At 44.7% G+C, this 19,249-nt stretch overlaps 1 protein-coding gene and 1 long non-coding RNA gene across 5 annotated transcripts in view; both read right to left on the reverse strand.

Moving 5' to 3' along the window:
• Positions 1-5,794, reverse strand: part of LOC143441433 (uncharacterized) — a 28,150-nt gene extending 22,356 nt beyond the window's left edge. For 2 of the 4 annotated variants that reach the window (XR_013108817.1, XR_013108820.1), the window contains exon 1: positions 661-5,794. This is a non-coding gene — a long non-coding RNA (uncharacterized LOC143441433). The remainder of the gene's footprint in view (positions 1-660) is intronic. The other 2 variants (XR_013108819.1, XR_013108818.1) reach the window with 2 other exon arrangements.
• A 6,285-nt stretch (positions 5,795-12,079) lies between these two features.
• LOC117703769 (putative endogenous retrovirus group FC1 Env polyprotein) lies at positions 12,080-19,224 on the reverse strand. The gene is made up of 3 exons (XM_034495597.2): positions 19,138-19,224; positions 16,039-16,241; positions 12,080-13,461 (listed from the first exon to the last, which is right to left on the reverse strand). The coding sequence occupies exon 3, from the start codon at positions 13,171-13,173 to the stop codon at positions 12,571-12,573; it is 603 nt and encodes a 200-aa protein (XP_034351488.1). The 5' UTR covers positions 13,174-13,461; positions 16,039-16,241; positions 19,138-19,224; the 3' UTR covers positions 12,080-12,570.
• Positions 19,225-19,249: the final 25 nt, after the last annotated feature.

Raw genomic sequence — 19,249 nt, forward strand, 5'->3', positions numbered from 1 at the left:
TCAAATACATGAGTCTACAGGGGCCAAACCTATTCAAATCACCAAAGGAACTATCTTCAAGTGAGAGCTTTATTGGGGTCGTTATTGACACCACTGGCAATATCTTACGATGTGGCTTTAAAGAATGGGAGATTTTGTTTTGGTTCCACCAGTGTGGTGGTTTGAATGAGCATGGCCCAGATAGGCTCATATATTTGAATGCTTGGTCTCTAGTTGGTGGAATTGTTTTAGAAAGAATTAGGTGTGGCCTTGTTGGAGGAGTATGGCACTGGAGGTGGGCTTCAGGGTTTAAAAAGCCCATGTCAGACCCAGTCTCTCTTCCTCTGCTTCCACTTGTGGATCACATGTTTGAGTTCTCAGCTACTAATCCAGCCCCAAGCGTACCTGCCTGCCACTGATACACTTCTGCCATAATGACATGGACTCACCCTCTGGAACTGTAAGCAGGCCCCCAATTATGTGCTTTCTTTTATGAGTTGCCTTAGTCATAGTGTCTTTCCACAGCAAAAGTAGCTAAGACAAGCTCACTAAAAGTAACTAAGTACTAAGAACAAGTAACTAAGAAAGCACAAGTGTTTGTTCTTAAAGGTTTGCAAAGAAGCAAGGAGGGGCCGTAAGCACCACAGCAGGATTAGTTAGCAAGTGGCTTAGAACACCTACCTGCAGGCAGGCTGTTTTGGATTCTCTGATAAAACTCCACCTTTTGTGAGAGAAGTGAGAGAAGACAGGAGGTACCCAGGTCTTGTGTGTGTGTGTGAAGTGAGGGATAAGATGGCTGCAGGAACGAGTATGGTCCAACCTGTGAGACAGCAGGATTCATAATCTAACATGTATCAAGACGGATGAGTTTATTTATTCTTAAATAAAGAATTAAATCTGCAGGGCATGATTATTGACAAACAAAACAAAAAACAAACAAAAACAACAACAAACAGACTCACAGCTTCCACCTTAAAAGGAGCAAGTGATGGTTTATTCTGGAGCCGAATCTGAGAGATCGTGACACAGCAACACAAATTTAGGTTATCCCAAATACCACATTCCAACAGGGCAACAACTTCATGTCATCTTTAATCGTAACAGAGCAAGGAAAGTTATAAATAACTTTTCAAATACCTCGGAGGAAACATAGGCAGGGTATAGCCAAGCAGAGAAATCTTTGTTATGAAATGGTATTATAAAATTATATACAAACAGCCCATGAGACAAGGACAGGTAGGTAACTTCTCTTAACTGCTATGAAAAGACTCCATTTATGCTCAGGAGTGTGATTCATTTTCTCTGTATGTGTTTTTGTCTGTCTTTCTATGTGTATATGTCTGTCTGTCTGTCTCTCTCTCTCTCTCTGTCTGTCTGTCTGTCTCTCTCTGTCTGTCTCTCTCTCTCTGTGCATGTCTCTCTGTCTTTGTCTGTGTGTCTCTGTGTGTCTTTCTGTCTGTGTGTCTCTCTGTCTCTGTCTCTATCTCTATGTGTCTCCCCTCCCACCTCCCTGCTGTGTTTTCTGCCCATGTTCTGTTTGCAGTGTGTATTCTTTATTAAACTTTCATATCAATTCCAATCCGTAAACACTTTTAGCCCTGCACTTTGGACTTTTCCCTCCTGCCACAACAGGAAACATTGTTTTTCACAATAAAACCATTATTTTCCTATAAGAAGATTGGTGCTTTGCACACAGAGTGAAAACACTAGCATTCAAACGCTTCAGTGGCCTCGGATCTGAGCTGGGTGTTTCAGGAAGCTTCATGGTGTGCGCCTCACAGTGAGATAAAGTTCACAGACCAGAGTGTGAAAGCTGAGACTCCTAAAAAGCTCCTGATGGAAGAGACATTGTCTTGGTTTAGGTTTTCATTGCTGTGAAGAAACACCAGGACCAAGATAACTCTTATAAAGGAAATATTTCATTGGGGCTGGCTTGCAGTTTCAGAGGTTCAGTCCATTATCATCATGGGGGAAGGGAAGGGTGTCTGTAGTGTAGAAAGGACAGATTCTGAGGATGTGGAAGAAGGGGAGAGACATGTCCAGTGGAGGTGTGCACACTATGGGTGACAGAATGTGTCACCACTAGTAGCCCTCTACTGTCCTGGAGTCTGAAAATCTGATGCCTGAAACTTCTTCAGCAAGTGAGAATGGTACCTAACATCCTCCTGAAATCTGACACCAGGGGAAGCTGCTCATGGGTTAAAGAATCAGAGGAGAAAAGGTGCCTACTGTGGTCATGGCCTTAGCCAATCTAGTCTGTGTGACTTCATGTGGAATTGCCACCCACAGTTTAAAGAGCTAGGCTCTTAGTAACAAAGAGAAAATGAACTAAAAGAACAGAACGTACAAAGGTAGAAAGAACTGAGCCTCTCCTTTGTTCATGAGTATCTTTGAATTGTTTGCCGTGTGTATGTTACACATGTACAATGTATATTACACATGTATACTGTATGTTGTGTGTGTTACATGTATATAGTGTATGTTACACATGTATACCATATGTTGTATTATGTTACACATGTATACTGTATGTTATACATGCATATTGTATGTTGTGTGTATGTTACACAGGTGTACTGTATGCTGAGTGTGTTACACATATATACTGTATGTTGAGTGTATGTTACACATGTATACCATATGTTAACACATGTATACATGTGTTGTATGTTATACATATATACTGTATGTAGAGTGTATGTTGCACATATATACTGTATGTTGTGTTTGTGTTACACATGTATACCGTGTGTTGAGTTTGCCCCACACCCATGCACCTCCCTCCTCCCATCCACCTTTCTCCCCTTAGCTCTCCCCTTCCTCTAAACAGGTTCATGTCAGTTATGCACACATGATTTTATTTATCTATAGAAACCCTAGGAACTACAGAGAGAAAATGTAAATTTTTTCACATATTTTCTTGCGAAAGACTAAATTTCATCATGCCTGAAGTTTCAGTGTGTGTGTGTGTGTGTGTGTGTGTGTGTGTGTGTGTGTACTAAATTTTCCTTATCTATCCTTCTGTTGTTGAGCTCCTAGGTTAGTTCTATAACCTAGGAATTGTAAACAGCGCTGCACCAAATAACTATCTCTGGGACATATTAACATGAAGCCTTAGGTAAATACTCAGGAGTGGTGGAGCTGGGCCATGTACAGCTGTTGCACCCAGCTGCTGTGTCCTGCTCTAAGGCCCTCCATGTCACAGAGTGTGAGTGTGGCTCTCTAGTCCAACATGGTGTCAGGTATGGCGATCCCTCCAACATTGTCTCTCTGCCCAACGTTACTCTGTCTATCTCGGGTCTCTGGTGCTTCTGTATGAATTTGAAGATTATTTGTTCTGAATAGTATTGCCATTTCTACAATATTAATTATTCAACCCCATGAGCCCTGATGGCAATGCTGAGCACAGGGTCATATAGTTCCTGTCTGTCTGACAAAATAGATTAGTCCTAAGCAATAATCGGTGTGCTCTATGAAAGACCTGTTGATATCATGGAAATCTGCACTCTGAAAGTGAGTCACCATTTCTGTTAACATGTCAGGCCATTTCTGAGGTAACTCTTCCAGAAATGCTGAAAGCAGCGCTCAGCTCCATCTGAACACTCTGGGCCACTCAGCTGTAAACACATTGTGTGAGCTTTAGTAGGTCCCTGGTCAGATTTGCGAAGTTTGCTTGGTTAATTTTTACCAATTTTTCTACTTCCTTTCAATATAGTGGTGTGTCTGTGTGTGTGTGCATGTGTGTGTCTGTGTGTGCATGTGTGTGTCTGTGTGCATGCACACACTTTCCTGTGTACATGAGACTTAAGCTGAGCATCTTCCTCCATTGTTCTCCAGCTTATTTTTTGATAAAAGTCTGTGATATAAATTATATCCATAAATTGTCATGTGCCATCTGCGCTTGTTTCGAGCTGACTCTGAGAAACAAGCAGCTATGTTTATTTCACGTGGATTCCGGGACTCCTTGTTCTGGGACAGCCCGGCTCCTGCCTCTGTAATCAGGGAGATAGGAGACCAGCATGTGCCCTTGAAAACAGATAGAAGGTAAACCATTTCCATAAAGGTTAAACTGTTTGTCTCATGGTATAAAAGGGCACGTGTCAGGGACTGGAGGCCTGAAGCTCATCCAGGGAGAGTCTGGGTTTGTTCAGGACTCCCGGTTAGTCCGGCCTGGCTGTTTAGCAGGGCACACCTAGTCACTTCTACTGCCGTTCTAAACACACAGTTGTTATAAACAGCTGACGTGGTGACGTTTTCCTGTCTGCCACTTGCTGCTCATGTTTTGATTTTTGTTAACTACATATTTAATAAACTCATTCTTTAAAACTCAAAGTACCGCTATGGTAGACCATTCTCCCTGCAGAATACGGTCTCTCCTGAACCTGAAGGTCATAGATTCCACTAAGTTGGCTGGCCAATGAGCTCCAGAGCACCAGCCTCCAACCCTACCCCCTCACGACTGGGGTTATAGGCACCATTCCAGCGTCCTTGTGTGACTGCTGGAGATCTCAGGTCCTCTGCTTGCAGGACAAGTACTTACCAGGTAAGGCAGCTTCTGGCTTAAATTGTGGTTATCCAAGCTTACTGGACACATGCTTTCAAAAGGCTATTCACATGGAGGGCTGAGTGATGCCTGCTTGTCAAGATTCCATTAACAAAGTTTGCAATGCCCTCATGCTTCCTAGATCTTCAAAGAATGGATATGAAATGCATGAAAGCTAGCAGGAGGAGATCCTGCCTCCTATAAGAAGTCTGTACCCCTCTGATCCCCCGCCTTCATCTCTTAGCATATACAGCAACTGTAAGAGCCCAAGCAAACTTCCTTTTATCCCTATTTGTTTAAAGCAACATGCTGTCCACAAGAGGAAGCTGCCAGTCTAACTCTGCTGCTCTTGTAAATTCTGAGGAGGTTTTGTTGCTGCTATCTTTTTATTAATATTCCACAGAGATAGGAAGGAATTTATCTCACATACTTTTCATGTGATACCTTTGTTTCTGGAAACACACAAACCTGACTCCGGTCTTTACATGTGACTATCTTCCCACAACCTTCTCCCAAGTATCTGGGAAGAAAAAGAGAGACCCTTGCTCTACTGAGGTGGCGCTAAGCATTTTTAGAGTGCAGTTCAAACACTAAAGCAAGTGCGTGCTACTGTTGACAGAATTCCCAGGTTACTGGGAATCTTCCAGAAGCTGATAGGCTTCTTCTCAATAGTCTAGCAGAGCACACACCTCCTGAATCAGTTGGCCAATACAGAAAACAAATCTTCATTCTATTATTCTAGAGACTTAACAGTTCCAACACCATGAAGTCGAGCAAGCTCTTATTAATTTGTATTCCATAAAGAATAGGACATAGAAATATTTGACTGTATACAGCAAAAACATACATACAAGAAATATATATACGTACAAGAAATATTTGACTGTATACAGCAAAATATTCAGAATGGTTGTGGGTGGAGGTCATTATCCCAGAAATTCAGACAGTATCTGGGACTATATATAAAGGTCTGTGCAGGTAGCAGAATCATACTTACACTGTCCCCCAGACACAGACACTGACAGTGGCAGCTCTGGACTCCTTGCTCTGGTCTCTGATAGACCTTTCCGAGTTACAGGAAGATGACACCATTCTTGGTGAGCAGTGTTTTGTTGCCAGTGAAGGGTCTGCCAGGATACCAGACTGCTGCTCATAGTGGGCATTCATGTGGGGAGTGGGGAAGGGGGAGGGGGAGAGGGAGAAGAGAGCGTGACCCGGTAGGGTCCAGCCTCCACACTTACCTAGGATCACTTCAGTTGTCTGCTGCCTGAAACAGAATGGGCTTGCCACCCCCCCACCCCCCACCCCCCCCCCCCCGCAGTGAACACAAGCCTTATTTAGCACACCATCACCAAGGCCACCTCCAGGTGGCCAGGGACCCTGCTGTGTACTGCCTTCTGACTGGCTGGGTCCTCTGGCAGTTGCTTAGGAACTGTGTAGACTCCAGAGCACAGCTGTGCTGAAACAAAGCAGATTTCCCTTTTGAGTCTGTCACGAATTCCATCTTGTAAAGGGACGATGTTGCTTTGAGCCAAACTTCGAGCACATTAGGTGGTTTGTGTGATTATAGATTCAAGCAGGTAGCTTTTTTTAGTTTGCACCTTGGAGGGACATTAACAGTATGATATATAACACTGGTTTGTGTTGAGCATTAACAGTTTGGATGATTTTACATTTTGACTGTGACTGAGCAGTGGTTCGGATGAGCATGGCCCCCAATAGACTCATATGTTTGAATGCTTGGCCCCCAGTTAGTGGAACTGCTGGAAGGATTAGGAGGTGTGGCCTTGTCGAAGGAGGTGTGTCACTGGGCGTGGGCTCTGAGGTTCCAAAAGATTGGTAGTGTTACCAGTGTGTGTTTTCCTTCCTGTTTGTGGATGGAGGTGTGAGCTCCACCGTCATGGACTCCAGCCCTTAGAACTACGAGCCCAATTAAATACTTACTTCTATAAGTTGCCTTCATCATGGTTTTTTTTTTTTTTTTAATCGCAATAGTAGAAAAGTAACTGATACACTGACTATGGAGACTTCTGTTACCAAATCCTTTTGTTTTGAAACTATTGCCATTTGTATTTTTTATGTGTTAGGGTTTTTGTTTGTTCCCATGAGCATTTATTAGAAGTGTGGAAAGATAAAAGAAAATCACTTGTTAATGTGATTCTTCACTGTAGTCAGCAATAAAGAAAACCTTAAAATGTGTATCTAGGGGGGAAAAAACCCAATAAATAGGAACAAAAGCAAACTTAAAACCTGAGCAATCTGTGGTCAGACATATCCCAAACAAACATTCATTTATGAACGTTCATTTAGACAAATGTTTGTGGCACTTTTAGTTGTGATATTTCAAAACTAAAAACAACATACAAGTGTTCTTCAAAGAGTAATAATGGTCACTGGGCTTAGTGACACCTGAAAGGCTGAAACAGGAAGACTTCAGGTTTAAGGCCTGCCTGGCCTTCAAAATGGCTCCAATTCTGCCCTGGCAATTTAGTGAGACCCTCTCAAAACTCGAAAGAGGGCTCTGTATACAGCTCAGCGGAAGAGTGTTTGCCTAACATGTGCAATGCCTTAGGTTTAATTGTCAATTCCACCACAAACCAAAACAACAAAGAAACATAAACAGCAAGCACACTTGAGTGCATTAAACAACAAGAAAAATTAAACTAGGAATATACATAAAAATTTGGTGTAGACATCCTTGCTCCAGCTTAGCTGACTAAGTATAACCCTCAACCCTCACCAGAGAAACTTGTTTTTACAGCAGATGCAGAACACACGCGCCCACACGCGCGCGCACACACACAAACACACACACACACACCCCTAATCAAAACCCAAGAGAACAATTGATCATGGGGTGTCTATCCCCGATTAATACATCTACAACACAACTCCTGCACCCAAGGTTCAGGGAACATCTCAGAAGAGGAGACAGAAATCTGACAAGAAACAGAGGACCAGGAAGTCTGCTGTAGGATTGCACCTTCTAGCTATGACAGGGAAGTTTAAACCTATGAAATCTCAACATGGCTGCCCAAACAAGACACGGACAATTCCAACAACAATTGACATCTTGAAGAACTTAAATAATGCAACTAAAATATAAGTAAGCCATTTTCTTCCTCTCCACTTTCCTACCCCTCCCATGCTTACCCCACCCTCTTCTTCTTTAACCACTGTTATTACAGATACAGGTAAGTGATTAGTACCGCCCACTGAGTCCATCAAGTGTTGTCCGTATATATGTATGTTTCTAGGGATGCCCACTTGGTGTTAGAAACCAATCAGTGAGTTCATCCCTGGGGAAGGCTAATTCTTCCTCTCTCAGTAGTTATAATTACTGTGCTTTTCATCTAGATGCGGGCCTCATGAGAGTTCCCCCTCCTTTATGTTAAGATGACTAATCTCAAGAAATTTATCTGAAAATGAAGAAAGCCAATAACGAAACTATGTGTGCTATATAATTCCACCTATATAGCACTTATGAAATATCATAATGATAGAGATACAGAACAGATTGGACGTTGCCAGGAGTTAGGTAGAAATGGAAGGTGGGGAGGGGCTAAGTGTAGGGAGTACGTTCCATGAGAGGTCTTGGGGGGGGGGAGGTGACGGAGCTAAGTGTCCTGAAGCTGAACACAGAGCATATAGGTGTTTGTGTAGAGCTGTAAGTAGCAGCACACTACTTCAGTAGATCTCCAAGCACGCCCCCAAAGATGAACATTTTCTGTACTGTAACATCACCCAGAAAACTTGATAAAATGCAAATTCTCATTCCTAGACACTAAAAGGCCCAACACTGGGTGAAACAGTCTTGGGCTGGGTGAGTTCTCCAGGGGATCCTGATGCATACCTGAAGCTACTGCCCCTATGGGTAATGTACCAGCTCTGGTATACTGAAACTTCATCTTCTACTTTATACCACCCCTCTAGAAGAGACTCCAGCCAAGCATAGTCCTGGCCCCTCTTCTGGTCCCTCTTCTCCAAGCTGGTTGTGAATCACATTGGTATATTCTGCCACAAATGATCTTTCAACAGGAGAGAACATGGAGATCCTCAAAGCCCGCCATCCTAGGTCACTGAGTCACACGAGTTTCTGTGAAAGACATAATTTCTCATAAAGACCAAATTCTAAAGGAATGTGTGTTCCCATTAGGCCTGGCCTAAGGAGCACTCTAAGTTAAAGGAAATGTGATTATTTCCAGAGCTACCTAAAGCCTTCATCCTCTGCCCAGAAGTGATGCTGGGAGAAGTGAGATTCATTTAACTCAGTAGTGCCTGAAGCACTTCACAAAGCGGGTTCCAGACGTGAACTGCACGAAGTATAAATAATAGTGCTAATAACGTCTCCTTCATCTTCTCTCTATCTCTGGGGCCGGGAGGATCAAGCCTGATACACACAGCTTCAAAGGCTTCTCCCATCCCAGATCTGGGAACGAGTGTGTTCCAACAAGTCTCCAGCCCCAGTTCCTGCATTCCCAGCAGAGGTTCCAATTCATCTTAAGTGGCGTTTGAGCCTCTCTCTCCCCATGATTGTCTCTAATAAGCTTAGTAGCACGAAGTCTAACAGCACCATCAGTGAAGAAACCTGCTTTCAAGAGCCACGTGCCCCACGGTTTCATCTTCCCCCATCCCTAGAAGTGCTTAGAATACTTTCATGAATTAAATAGAATCTTTAACTTGTCAAGACAGCTTTAAAAATAACCAGAGGCTGTGGATGGGATGGTAACAGGAGGCTGGCAGATAGCAGTGGTAAAACAGAGCCTGCAGTTACTCTGGGGAACCTACGAGGCTTCACTGTGGGTGGCAGAGAAGAGGGTGGGTCACCCCGACACTCTAGAGTTGCTGATCAGGGGCTGCATAACTAAAAAAATATGACTAGCAGGAAAGTAGACTCCATGTCAGGGAGTGTACAGCTGGGCCACAGGTAGACGTCTGCCAGTCAGCCTTGTGGATTTGGTCCAACTGCGAGGTACAGGCTTGAGGACAGGACTTCTGGCCCCAGAAGAGTGAGAAGAGCCAGATGAGCCTGCTCTTGAGCTGGTGGAGGAAGTAAGATGTAAGCCTCAGGATGAACCACAGCCCACTGTGGGAGGACAGACAAGGCCCAGGTTGTCTCCACCCAAAGCCCTATCAAATGGGGGTGTCCTACTCAAGAACCTTTAGCTTAGAGAATCATTTGGCCCCTTTCAGTCCAGACTAAATGAAAGTTTCTAGAAATTAGAGGCCTAAGAAATGTTGGTTTAAGGACAGCACATTTTATGGATTATTCTAAAGCCTGAATTAGGTAATAGAGAGCTGTTTGGAGGAAGTGGCCCCGGGAAGGGAGGTAAGGCACCGAGTAGCATCCACACCTCCAGAGCACTGACCTTATTTAATCTCATTCTGTTTACATCTGCACGTTCCAACTGGCTACACTCTCCAATCATCTAGCACAGCGGTTCTCAACCTTCCAAACACTGTGACTTTGGAATACAGTTCCTGGTGCTGTGATGGCCCCCAACCATCAAATTACTTCGTTGCTACTTCATAACTGTAATTTTGCTACTGTTGTGAATCATAATGTAAATATCTTTCTGTTCTTTTGGAAGCCAGAAGTCCTGTCCTCAAGCCTGTACCTCGCAGCTGAACCAAATCCACACTGTACTAAGGACACTGTAGCTAAGGGTGACCTTGAACTTCCAATTCTCTTCTCTCTGTTTCCCAGTTGCTGCTATTACAGGCTTTTGAGACCATGACCTGCTAAGAAGCACAGTTCTAAGGATACTGAGAACATTTTTCTCACCTGGGAGCTTTAAAAACTATTAGTATCTGAGGTCTGGTCTAAAGCAATACTTTGAACCCAGAACCAGCAGTAATGAAGGGAAACCCAGAACGGTTGGTGGGCCCCTAGGTGCAGGAGATGGATAGATCAGCCTTGTAATGCCCATCTCACTAACTCAGTAGGTCCTGATTACCAAGATGCCAACTCCTCCACCTGGGAGAAGCAGAGTGTGGTAGCCAGCAGATGCCTGTAGATGTTGGTGATACATGAGACGTATTTTCATAGTCACCCTCCAAACCCCTTGATACTTTACTGTGACCACGGGAGCTGAGCCTTTTAAACAAGCTCCCAGGAGATCGGTGGCTCCTGTGGCGGTGGCTGTGGCTGCTGTTGTTATGGGTCTGGAATTGTTCAAAGATTCACCAGTCTGACAGTGAAGGAATTTTAACAAAGGGGCTTTATTAGATATTGGTCAGGACCACACCTGAGACTCAGGATTCTCAAAGTGTGTCCCCAGCTATTGTTGGAAAACCCACAAGGTTATAGTTTGAGGGTGGAGTTATCACACACCTTGCCTACATGCAGGCAGAGCTTAACTTTTATAACAGATGCCTTGCAGACACCTTGATTATCTTGAGCAAGCAAGCATTTTTTTTTTTCATACAGAAGCAGAACCAGTGGTTAACCTTGTGACCATTATCATGTCAGAACAGCAATGGTAGTTCAGCATTTTGACTAGATCAGGCAGTTTTGAAAATAGCCCAAATATTCGAAGAACTCATCCATCTTGGGCAAGTTAGCTGACAGGGTACACTTTACAAAAACTTACAAGCTAGAACAATTGCACAGCAGTTTATGGATTTTAAACACAAGGTTAATCATTATCACATTCTCCCCTGGGGTTGTGTTCTGAGTCAAACCCTTGACTTGGTGGTGGGTGCCTATTCATGCTGGGACCAAATAACCATTAGTTTAGTAGCACAGACGTGTGAGCAGGAGAGCTAAGTGTAACTGATGGCAGAGTTACCTGGAGGTACTGAGCCAGGAGGCACAGTAGCCAGGAGGAGCCTCAGAATGAGAATGGGAACCATTGTCTCCCCCTTTCTGTGAGGTTTTTCCAGAGCACAGCCAAGTTATCTCTAATGATTCCTGAATGCTTTGCATAAGAGCAACTATTCTCCCCTAAAGCCCTCCTTGCTCTGCATAGAACCACCTCAGCTAATGAATCCACATGCTTTTCTAGCTTGGCAATAGATTTTTCTAATATGGGCAGATCTTGGGTTGTTTGACGTGTTATGGTTTTGAAGTTAACATCAGCCATTGCTGTTCCTGTGGCACCACTAGGGGCTCCAAGCCTAAGAGGATTAAGCAAGGTATGAGGAGGTGAATTGCACACTTTGTTTATTTTCCTGGACTGGCAGGGTCTGTGAATACAAGTACTCTCTCCCTGCTGGACCATCATCATAAATACATTTTCAGGGGAACAGAAATACCAAGATACAGAATTTTGGGGCTTGTGCGTATGGCAGATAGGCAAGCATGGGTACAATTCATCAGTACTGGTGAACCAAACAATTTCTGCCAGGTGGGGAAGGAAGGAAGGGAGGGAGAAAGGAGGGAAGGAGGGAGGGAAGAAGGGAAGAAGGAAGGAAGGAAGGAAGGAAGGAAGGAAGGAAGGAAGGAAGGAAGGGAGCAAAGGAGGGAGAAAAGGAGGGAGGGGAAAGGGAGGAAAGGAAGAAAGGAGGAAGGAGGGAAGGATGGAGGGAGGGAGGGAAGGAAGGAGGGAGGGAGGGAAGGAGGGAGGGAGGGAGGGAGGATTCAGCACTTGACAAAGTGTTGCAAGGAACTGAGAAATATTTATGGAGAACCTTCATTTATTCTTAAAGGGGGATTTAGATATATCATAGCTCTTTGAGTAGAAATGGGTTCCCTCACCTTGGATTTGGCCTACGTGAAGAAATTTGATGCTTGAGTGGAAAGACGTACCCATGGACAATTGGCAAAGAGAATGGCTGAATGGGCTTCTGATTTATGGTGAGTCCTACATAGTGTGAGAGTTTTGTAAGGTTCAGGACCAACAATCAGGCATAACATTTGAGTTAGTAACATTCATGAGCAAGTATACTGATATTAACATGTCATTAGACATTCAAAGGAGGCCGGAGAAGTAGGGTTAGTGGGAAGAGAGAGAGAGAGAAAGGTGGTGGTAACACAAAGTGATGTCAGCCTGTGACATCACCAACAGGGCCAGGAGCAGGTTTAGTAGCTGGTTTGGTTATAGCACTCAAACAGAGGAATATGAAGGTCTATATATCTCTAAACTTCTAAAGATGAGTATCTTAGTCTTCCTGTCATAGCCTGTATCCTTCTCATTATGTCTGTAGATATGACCCTCTACCCCTGTTCTCCATCTGTCATTCCAGGGGTCAGGGATCGAGTAGGTGACTCTAGTATGCCAATCAACCGAGTTGAGTCTAGATGGATTTTCTCCTCCCCATCTGGGCCAAGTACTGTGATATTTGCAGCCCCAGTGCGGACATCCTCCATAATTCGGGTCTTTACAGTCTGAGCGTGTTTGCTCATACATGAAACAAACATATATAGGAGAGGTCATAGCATTGTAGAGCTCCTGTATACATTTCCCTTGGCAGGTGTCCCTTATATCAAAGGTGAGGCTTATAGTACTAGCACATCCTGTCACCGGACAGAATGTATAGGCTATGGTCTTGTTGAGATTTTCTAAGGCAATTACCCGGAACTTCCATGCCTTAACGGCTGGTTTGATCAGTTTAGGATCCTGGGGACCTAGGGGTCTCCAGTTTAGATTCCAGGAAAGAACAGAAGGAAATATAGCCAGATAAAACAACATCATTAGGTTAAAACCCATGGTACCCTTATCTTTAGTGGCTCTTTGCAGGTCTTGGTGACAGTCCCCTTTTAGTTAACTGGGTCTTGTTCCCAGTGGCACACTTGACCTAAGAGTGATGTATCCAGGTACAGACTCTGTCTACTTTGACAGCACAGGAGAGGTCAGGATGATGATGTGGTCTCTCTAGCAGGGTCCCAGTGTCTCAGCTCTGAGTCTCTGGATCCTGGGAAGGACGTGTTAACGCGATGGAGCTCGGAAAGCAGCCTTAACTGAGGAGATCACAGTGTCCTGGGGCAGCTGCTGAGCCTGTACAGATTGAAGAAGACGGTGGTTAGAATTTCAAGTCAAGGTCTTTTTGTTTCTTTCTTTCTTTGTTTGTTTGTTTGTTTTGGCTTTCTCTGTGTAACAGCTCTGGCTATCCTGGAACTCTGTAGATGAGGCTGGCCTCCAGATCACATAGATCCGCCTGCCTCTGCCTTTGAGTGCTTGGATTAAAGGTGTGCACCACCATGCTCCACTAGGTCAAGGTCATTTTACAGGTCTTACTTATCCTCTCTACCTGTCCTAAACTTTGTAGATGGTAAGTGCAATGGAATTTGCAACTGATCCCCAGATCAGCAGAACTGTTCTCAGTAACCTTAGACAGAAAGACTGGTCCATTGTCTGATCTTATGGACAATGGCAGTCCAAACCTAGGTATTATCTCATCCTTTACAAACTGTATTTCTGTCTTTAGTTTGTGGAGCAGTGAGTGTCCCAACAGAGGGTATAGACACTCAATTATGACTAAGAAAGAATAGGTCATGGTTCCCTTTCCCAGGTCCACAGTCCTTTTGGTGGTTCAAGAACAAAATTTGTGAACCAGTAGCTCCTTGTATTACAAATCTGTTTCTTACTTATTGGCCCACCTGCCTGCTTTAAAACCAAATAAGTGGCTCTGATCTCCACAAGGAAATTGATGGGAAACATTGCCCCCTTCAGAGTTATCTTGGGCTGGAGGTGTGGGAAGGGTGGTGGCTGAGCCCAACCCATCAGTCTATAGCTAGCTGGCGCGCCAGTGCAGATCTTTGCTTTTGTTTCTCCTATGGCTGGTTTCTTTGCAATAGGCACATTGGCCTTTCTTTAAGGGAGCACCTCTCTCAGCATCCATTTCCCTTGGCTTTGGCCCTTCTTTCACAAATCTTGGATGCTGAGGTCCTTCTCCCTGGCAAGACGCCACCATAATCTTAGCTAGTTTCTTAGCCTGCCTGTCCCTATTGCTGTATAGCTCTGATAGTGCCTATGCTTCAAAGCCTTCTGTTTTCTAAATCTTTTTTCTCCTAAATCTGTTTTCTCCTAATGTTTGATGCTGACCAAGACACAAAAGCTATATTGACAGTGCTCTGGTTTTCTGGGACCTCCTGGTCCATGGGGTGTGTAAGTTGGGTAAGCTTCTAGGAAGCACTCCAGAGAGCAGATGGTGACTCATCTAAACCCTGAGTTATCTAACCTACTTTAGACAAATCGTGGGACACTTAGCTGAGGCCTCAAGACTCCCCTGCAGAGTCTGGTAAAAGAGGTTAAAAGACAGACTCCCTACCTTCATGGGAATTAGAATTCAAGTCTGGTTGCTGGGAAGGAAAAATGTCTCCGGTTGTCACCAGATCAATAATAGCTGCTCTCCCATCATTTCCCAAGACCTGCCTTTTGGGCCTTTCATCAGACTCCCTCCCTCTTCTCTGTGGTGAAGAAAGTTTGAAGTAGCTGCTGACAATCTGCTCATGTAGGTGGTGTATATAAAACACCACTTCTAGCAGAGAGAACAAGCCTTGGGTTTTTTCTGAGAGAGATTTTGGAGTTTCCAGTTATGCAGATCACTAGTGGAGAAGGGACCATATGCCATAACTGATTGATGGCTCTTCCCATTTTCCTCATCCATGTGTGTGTGGTGGGGGGGGAGTCTTTTTCAAAGAGAGGATATCTGGAGGCAGAGAACTGGGGTAAGCATGTCAGAGAGTGACACCAGGGACATGGTAGGATGTGTTCTGAGAGGGGAGTCATGGGGACTCTATCACAACCTCAGATACAGCAGGCAGGAATGAAGTCTCTGAGAGAAAAGAGGAGGGGGGTTGGGGATCAGAGATAGTGAATGACCAGGAGACTGGGGTCAGGAAGAGGTCCCACCCAGGGTGTGAGGGGACTCAGGAGTGCCTCTGGCATCAAATTCCTCTCCCTGGCTGGTGCCTCAGCCAAACAGGGTGGCAGTACATCTTCCAGTGGGGATGGTAGTACTGGGGGCTGAAATTTGTCCCACTCCTTGGTCTTCTTTCTCTCCTCTGATACAAAACTGGTGGCATTAGGAGACTGCTTTGGCTGGTACTCTCTCATCTGGGATGGAAATTCCTCACCAGGAACCTCCAGACCAGAATGTAGCAGAGCTGGTGGGTGCCCTGGTTTTCTAAGGGCCTCCTGTTGCACTCTGTAAGTTTGAAGGAGCCATCAGCAGGCCAGACTACCTGAAATGAAGGCCAATTGAGGGAGCAAAAGGCAGTTAGTTTTCCTGAATAGTTCTGTTCTCTGGACTCCAGGGCTTTTCTCTGGAAGTCCTTAAAATGAAACTTCCTCAGATCTCATTTTAAGGGGGGGGGGTTTCCTGGGTGGAGGACATTTTTGCCCCATCTTTTCAATTTCTTCAAGGACAAGAAATGACACAAAAAGTAACACACACAACACAAAGCCACATGTTCTCCCACTTGGCAGCTACCCTCTGCTTCTAGTCAGCCTTTGCTTACCTCCAGAAGGAAGCAACTAGGACCCAGTGGTCCCTCTGACTCAGGAATTAATTCTGTGTTCAGCTTTCCTATGAGTCTCACAGATAGATGCATGCTACCAACATAACTTTACCTCTGAGAGGGCTTCTGATGCCACAATCCAGGCGTGGAGAACCTGTCGGTGGCCACCTCTAAATGTTAGGCTTATCCAAATTTCTCAGCTTCCAGTAGACCAGAGACCCCACCGTCTCAGGGCTCCTTAGTGGGATGTAGGTGTTGAGGACTGGCGGCTCCCTCGGCTTAAGCAAAGTCTTGGCTCCCAGTACACCAGGATCCCTGGGATCAGAAAAACGTGAGAATCAGACTGAAAGCCTAGGTATCTGTGGAGTCTCCAGATATCCCAGACCTTTATTAGATGCTGGCCAGATACACACCCAAGACTCAGGATTCTCAAAGTGTGTCTCCAGCTATTGTTAGTCTGGGGTTTATAAAGGCAAAAGCCACTGGTTACAGTTTGGGGGTTGAGTTAGCACACACCCTGCCTACGTGCAGTGTAGACAGAGCTAAATTTTTATAGCAGATGCCTTGCAGATGCTTTGGCTATCTTGAGCAATCAAGCATTTGGTACAGAAGCAGAACCAGCAGTTAGCCTTGTGACCCATTATCTTGCCAGAACAGCAGAGGTAGTTAAACATTTTTACAAAGACCAGGTGGTATTAAGAACAGCCCAAATACTCCAGGAAATCATCTAGCTTGGGAGTGTTAGCTGAGAGGGTATACTTTCCAAAAACTTACAAGGTAGAGCAATTGCATATAATGCTGGTCATCACACTGCCAGAACCTCACATAGCATAGAAAGGCCTGTTAAAGATGGCAGCCTCAGGTCCCATCCCTCAAGGTTACTGCTGGAAATATCAGAATCTGCAGCTCTGAGAGAGGGAACTGAGAGACTGGCAGGTGGGTATGCTGAATCATACCCACCTTGTGGCCTCGAGAATAGTGATGGTCAAGGACTCACATCCCACACTCTGCCTCTTCATGAGAAATGGCTTACTACAACTCTGCTATCCCAGTAACTGGGATAAGATTTCAGTTGTCATCTTGTCATCCAGACAAAACCAAAAGGACCTCCAAATTCTCATTCTTAGTCTCCTAAGTGACTTACTAACCTAGACATGGCGCCTTCTACCTGGAATTCCTGCACTCCAAAGTCTGATGTAGGAGGATTATGAATTCAAGGTTAACTTAAGCTATATAGCAAGACTGTCCAAAAAGAAGAAAGAAGTAAAGAGTCAAAATAAATTATTTCTTGACCTGTTTGCTTCTACTGATCAACCTGAACACAATTCTTGATGGTCAGACTTCATTTAAGGTTCTCCACTCTTCTACAGGTCTCTGAAATTTGGTCTACCTTCAACAGGAGATCCATATCGCCCTCCTGATGAAAAGGTGCCCCGTGTACAGCCTTCTTAGACACTGACAGGTCATGTTGATGAGAACAGGATATAGAAACTGGTTTGAAAGGTTTAAGGGCAAAGACTCAGAACACAAATAATTCTAATTCTTATAATGCTCTTGGTTGTGTCTTGGCTGGAGGCCAGGCAAATCAGAAGATTCCTTATTCAGCTTCTCATAAGTGAGCTACCTTGTCTGGAGGCTGCATACAAAGTGTGATCCAAACTCCTAAACCCTCTGGACAGCTTTGGAACTGGACCTCTAAGCTTTCATGATGGAAATAAGTTACAGCTATTGTCCAGTTTCAGCCCATCTCCTAAGTGATTTTAGAGTGATTGAACTCTTGAGGTGAAATGTTACAGTAGTCTTAGAAGCCATTAAGGATATCAAGGCTCTGTAGAGGCCCATTAAAGAAAGTTATTTCTTCCCTGTAAAAAGAATGGAATCTATCACGGGACCTGGGTGGAGATGACATTCTGATCTGCTGCAAAGAGTAGAACATTACATATATTGTCTCCTCCCTTAAGAGTCAATCCATCTGGGCTGTCAGTTACCTGGCTAAGAGATCAACCCTCAAGAAATGATAAATTGAAAGCCACGCTAAGGACAGGGAGAAATAATTACCCCCCTAATGAGATAATGCCCTTGCCCTTCCTGGAACCTCAACATGGGTTCCCCAGAGTTTCCACAGCTAGCCGTCAGCCTCTAAAAGTCAATTTACTCCTTTTATTCTTCCTTTTCTTCTTTCAGATACTGGCTGAAGCCTAAGCATGCTTTCCCAAATACCTGGGGCTTCCTCGCTCTGTTTCTCAAAGCTTTCCTCCTCTTCTGCCTCTGTCCCCCAACATTACTAAAGCTTCCTGCTTTCTATCATCTCCTTCTGACCACTGCTGAGATTTGTGGCTTGCCTGCTCTGTTTCTTTCTTAATAGCTAATAAAATCTTCCACTAATGAAATTGTTAGGCTCCCTCATAAGTTTGTTTCTAAATTCTATTAATGAATGAAGAACCCAAGAGAAGTACTCCCCGCCCCCAACTATGGCCTGCCTTTACCCCCTTTCCTGTCCAGGTTCTTCCTGACAGTACTGATTCACTCCTTCCTGTGAAAACTAAAACCAAAACCCCCTTTGCCTAATCTTTGAGAGTATTGTCCTTCTGACCTCGGTCTTGACATCTCTTTCGTGATGCTTTCAGGTAAAGTATCTTTACCACATCAGGGTTTGCACTTCCTTAAACAGGATGAAAAGGTCCACCATGGGAATGGCCACGTGAAAAAGTCCTTTGAGGCCTCACTAGAATGTCTGGGGCAGGGGCATGATACAGAAGTGAGGAGTGGCTCCTAAGACAGAGTCTGCCCAGAGTCAGAACCAACAGAAAGAAAAGCCCTGATGCTCCAGGGACCTGAGCCAGGTAAGAGCCAGTGGTCCCGGCTAGGCATCGTTTCCAGTGCTCCCAGCCTCTGCTCCTCACTCCCTAGGTTATGTACCAGCCCAATGTTAACAAAATGCTGAGGATGGCAGTCTGCCTTGAGCCTGCACCACCTCTGCAGACTCTTTCCTGTAGCAACTAACCCCCTCCCTCCTGCTCCCACAGCCTCTTCCTACAAAGGAGCTCTGTCTCAGCATATAAACCCCCCCCCCCCCGCCCCGTCTTAAAACAATACTGTCCTTGACCTCAAGTCTCAGGGGCTGTCCACCCCTTACATGCATGCGTGTGCGCGCACACACACACACACTCACGCATGAACAAAACCAAATAGATTTAAGACTGCCCTGTACCTGCTTGCCTCCCAGCCAACCTGTCCTGCTGTGTCCCACAGATTCCTTGTGGTTGAACACCTTCCCCTGCAAGCTTCCTCTGAGGTATTTTGCTGCCTTTACAGTTTGTAAT

Source organism: Arvicanthis niloticus, chromosome 2 (genome assembly GCF_011762505.2).
Source record: "Arvicanthis niloticus isolate mArvNil1 chromosome 2, mArvNil1.pat.X, whole genome shotgun sequence".
Taxonomy (NCBI): domain Eukaryota; kingdom Metazoa; phylum Chordata; class Mammalia; order Rodentia; family Muridae; genus Arvicanthis; species Arvicanthis niloticus.

Excerpts from the sequence above, each read along its gene's own strand:
- LOC117703769 (XM_034495597.2), bottom strand. The coding sequence starts at position 13,173 with ATGGGTTTTAACCTAATGATGTTGTTTTATCTGGCTATATTTCCTTCT.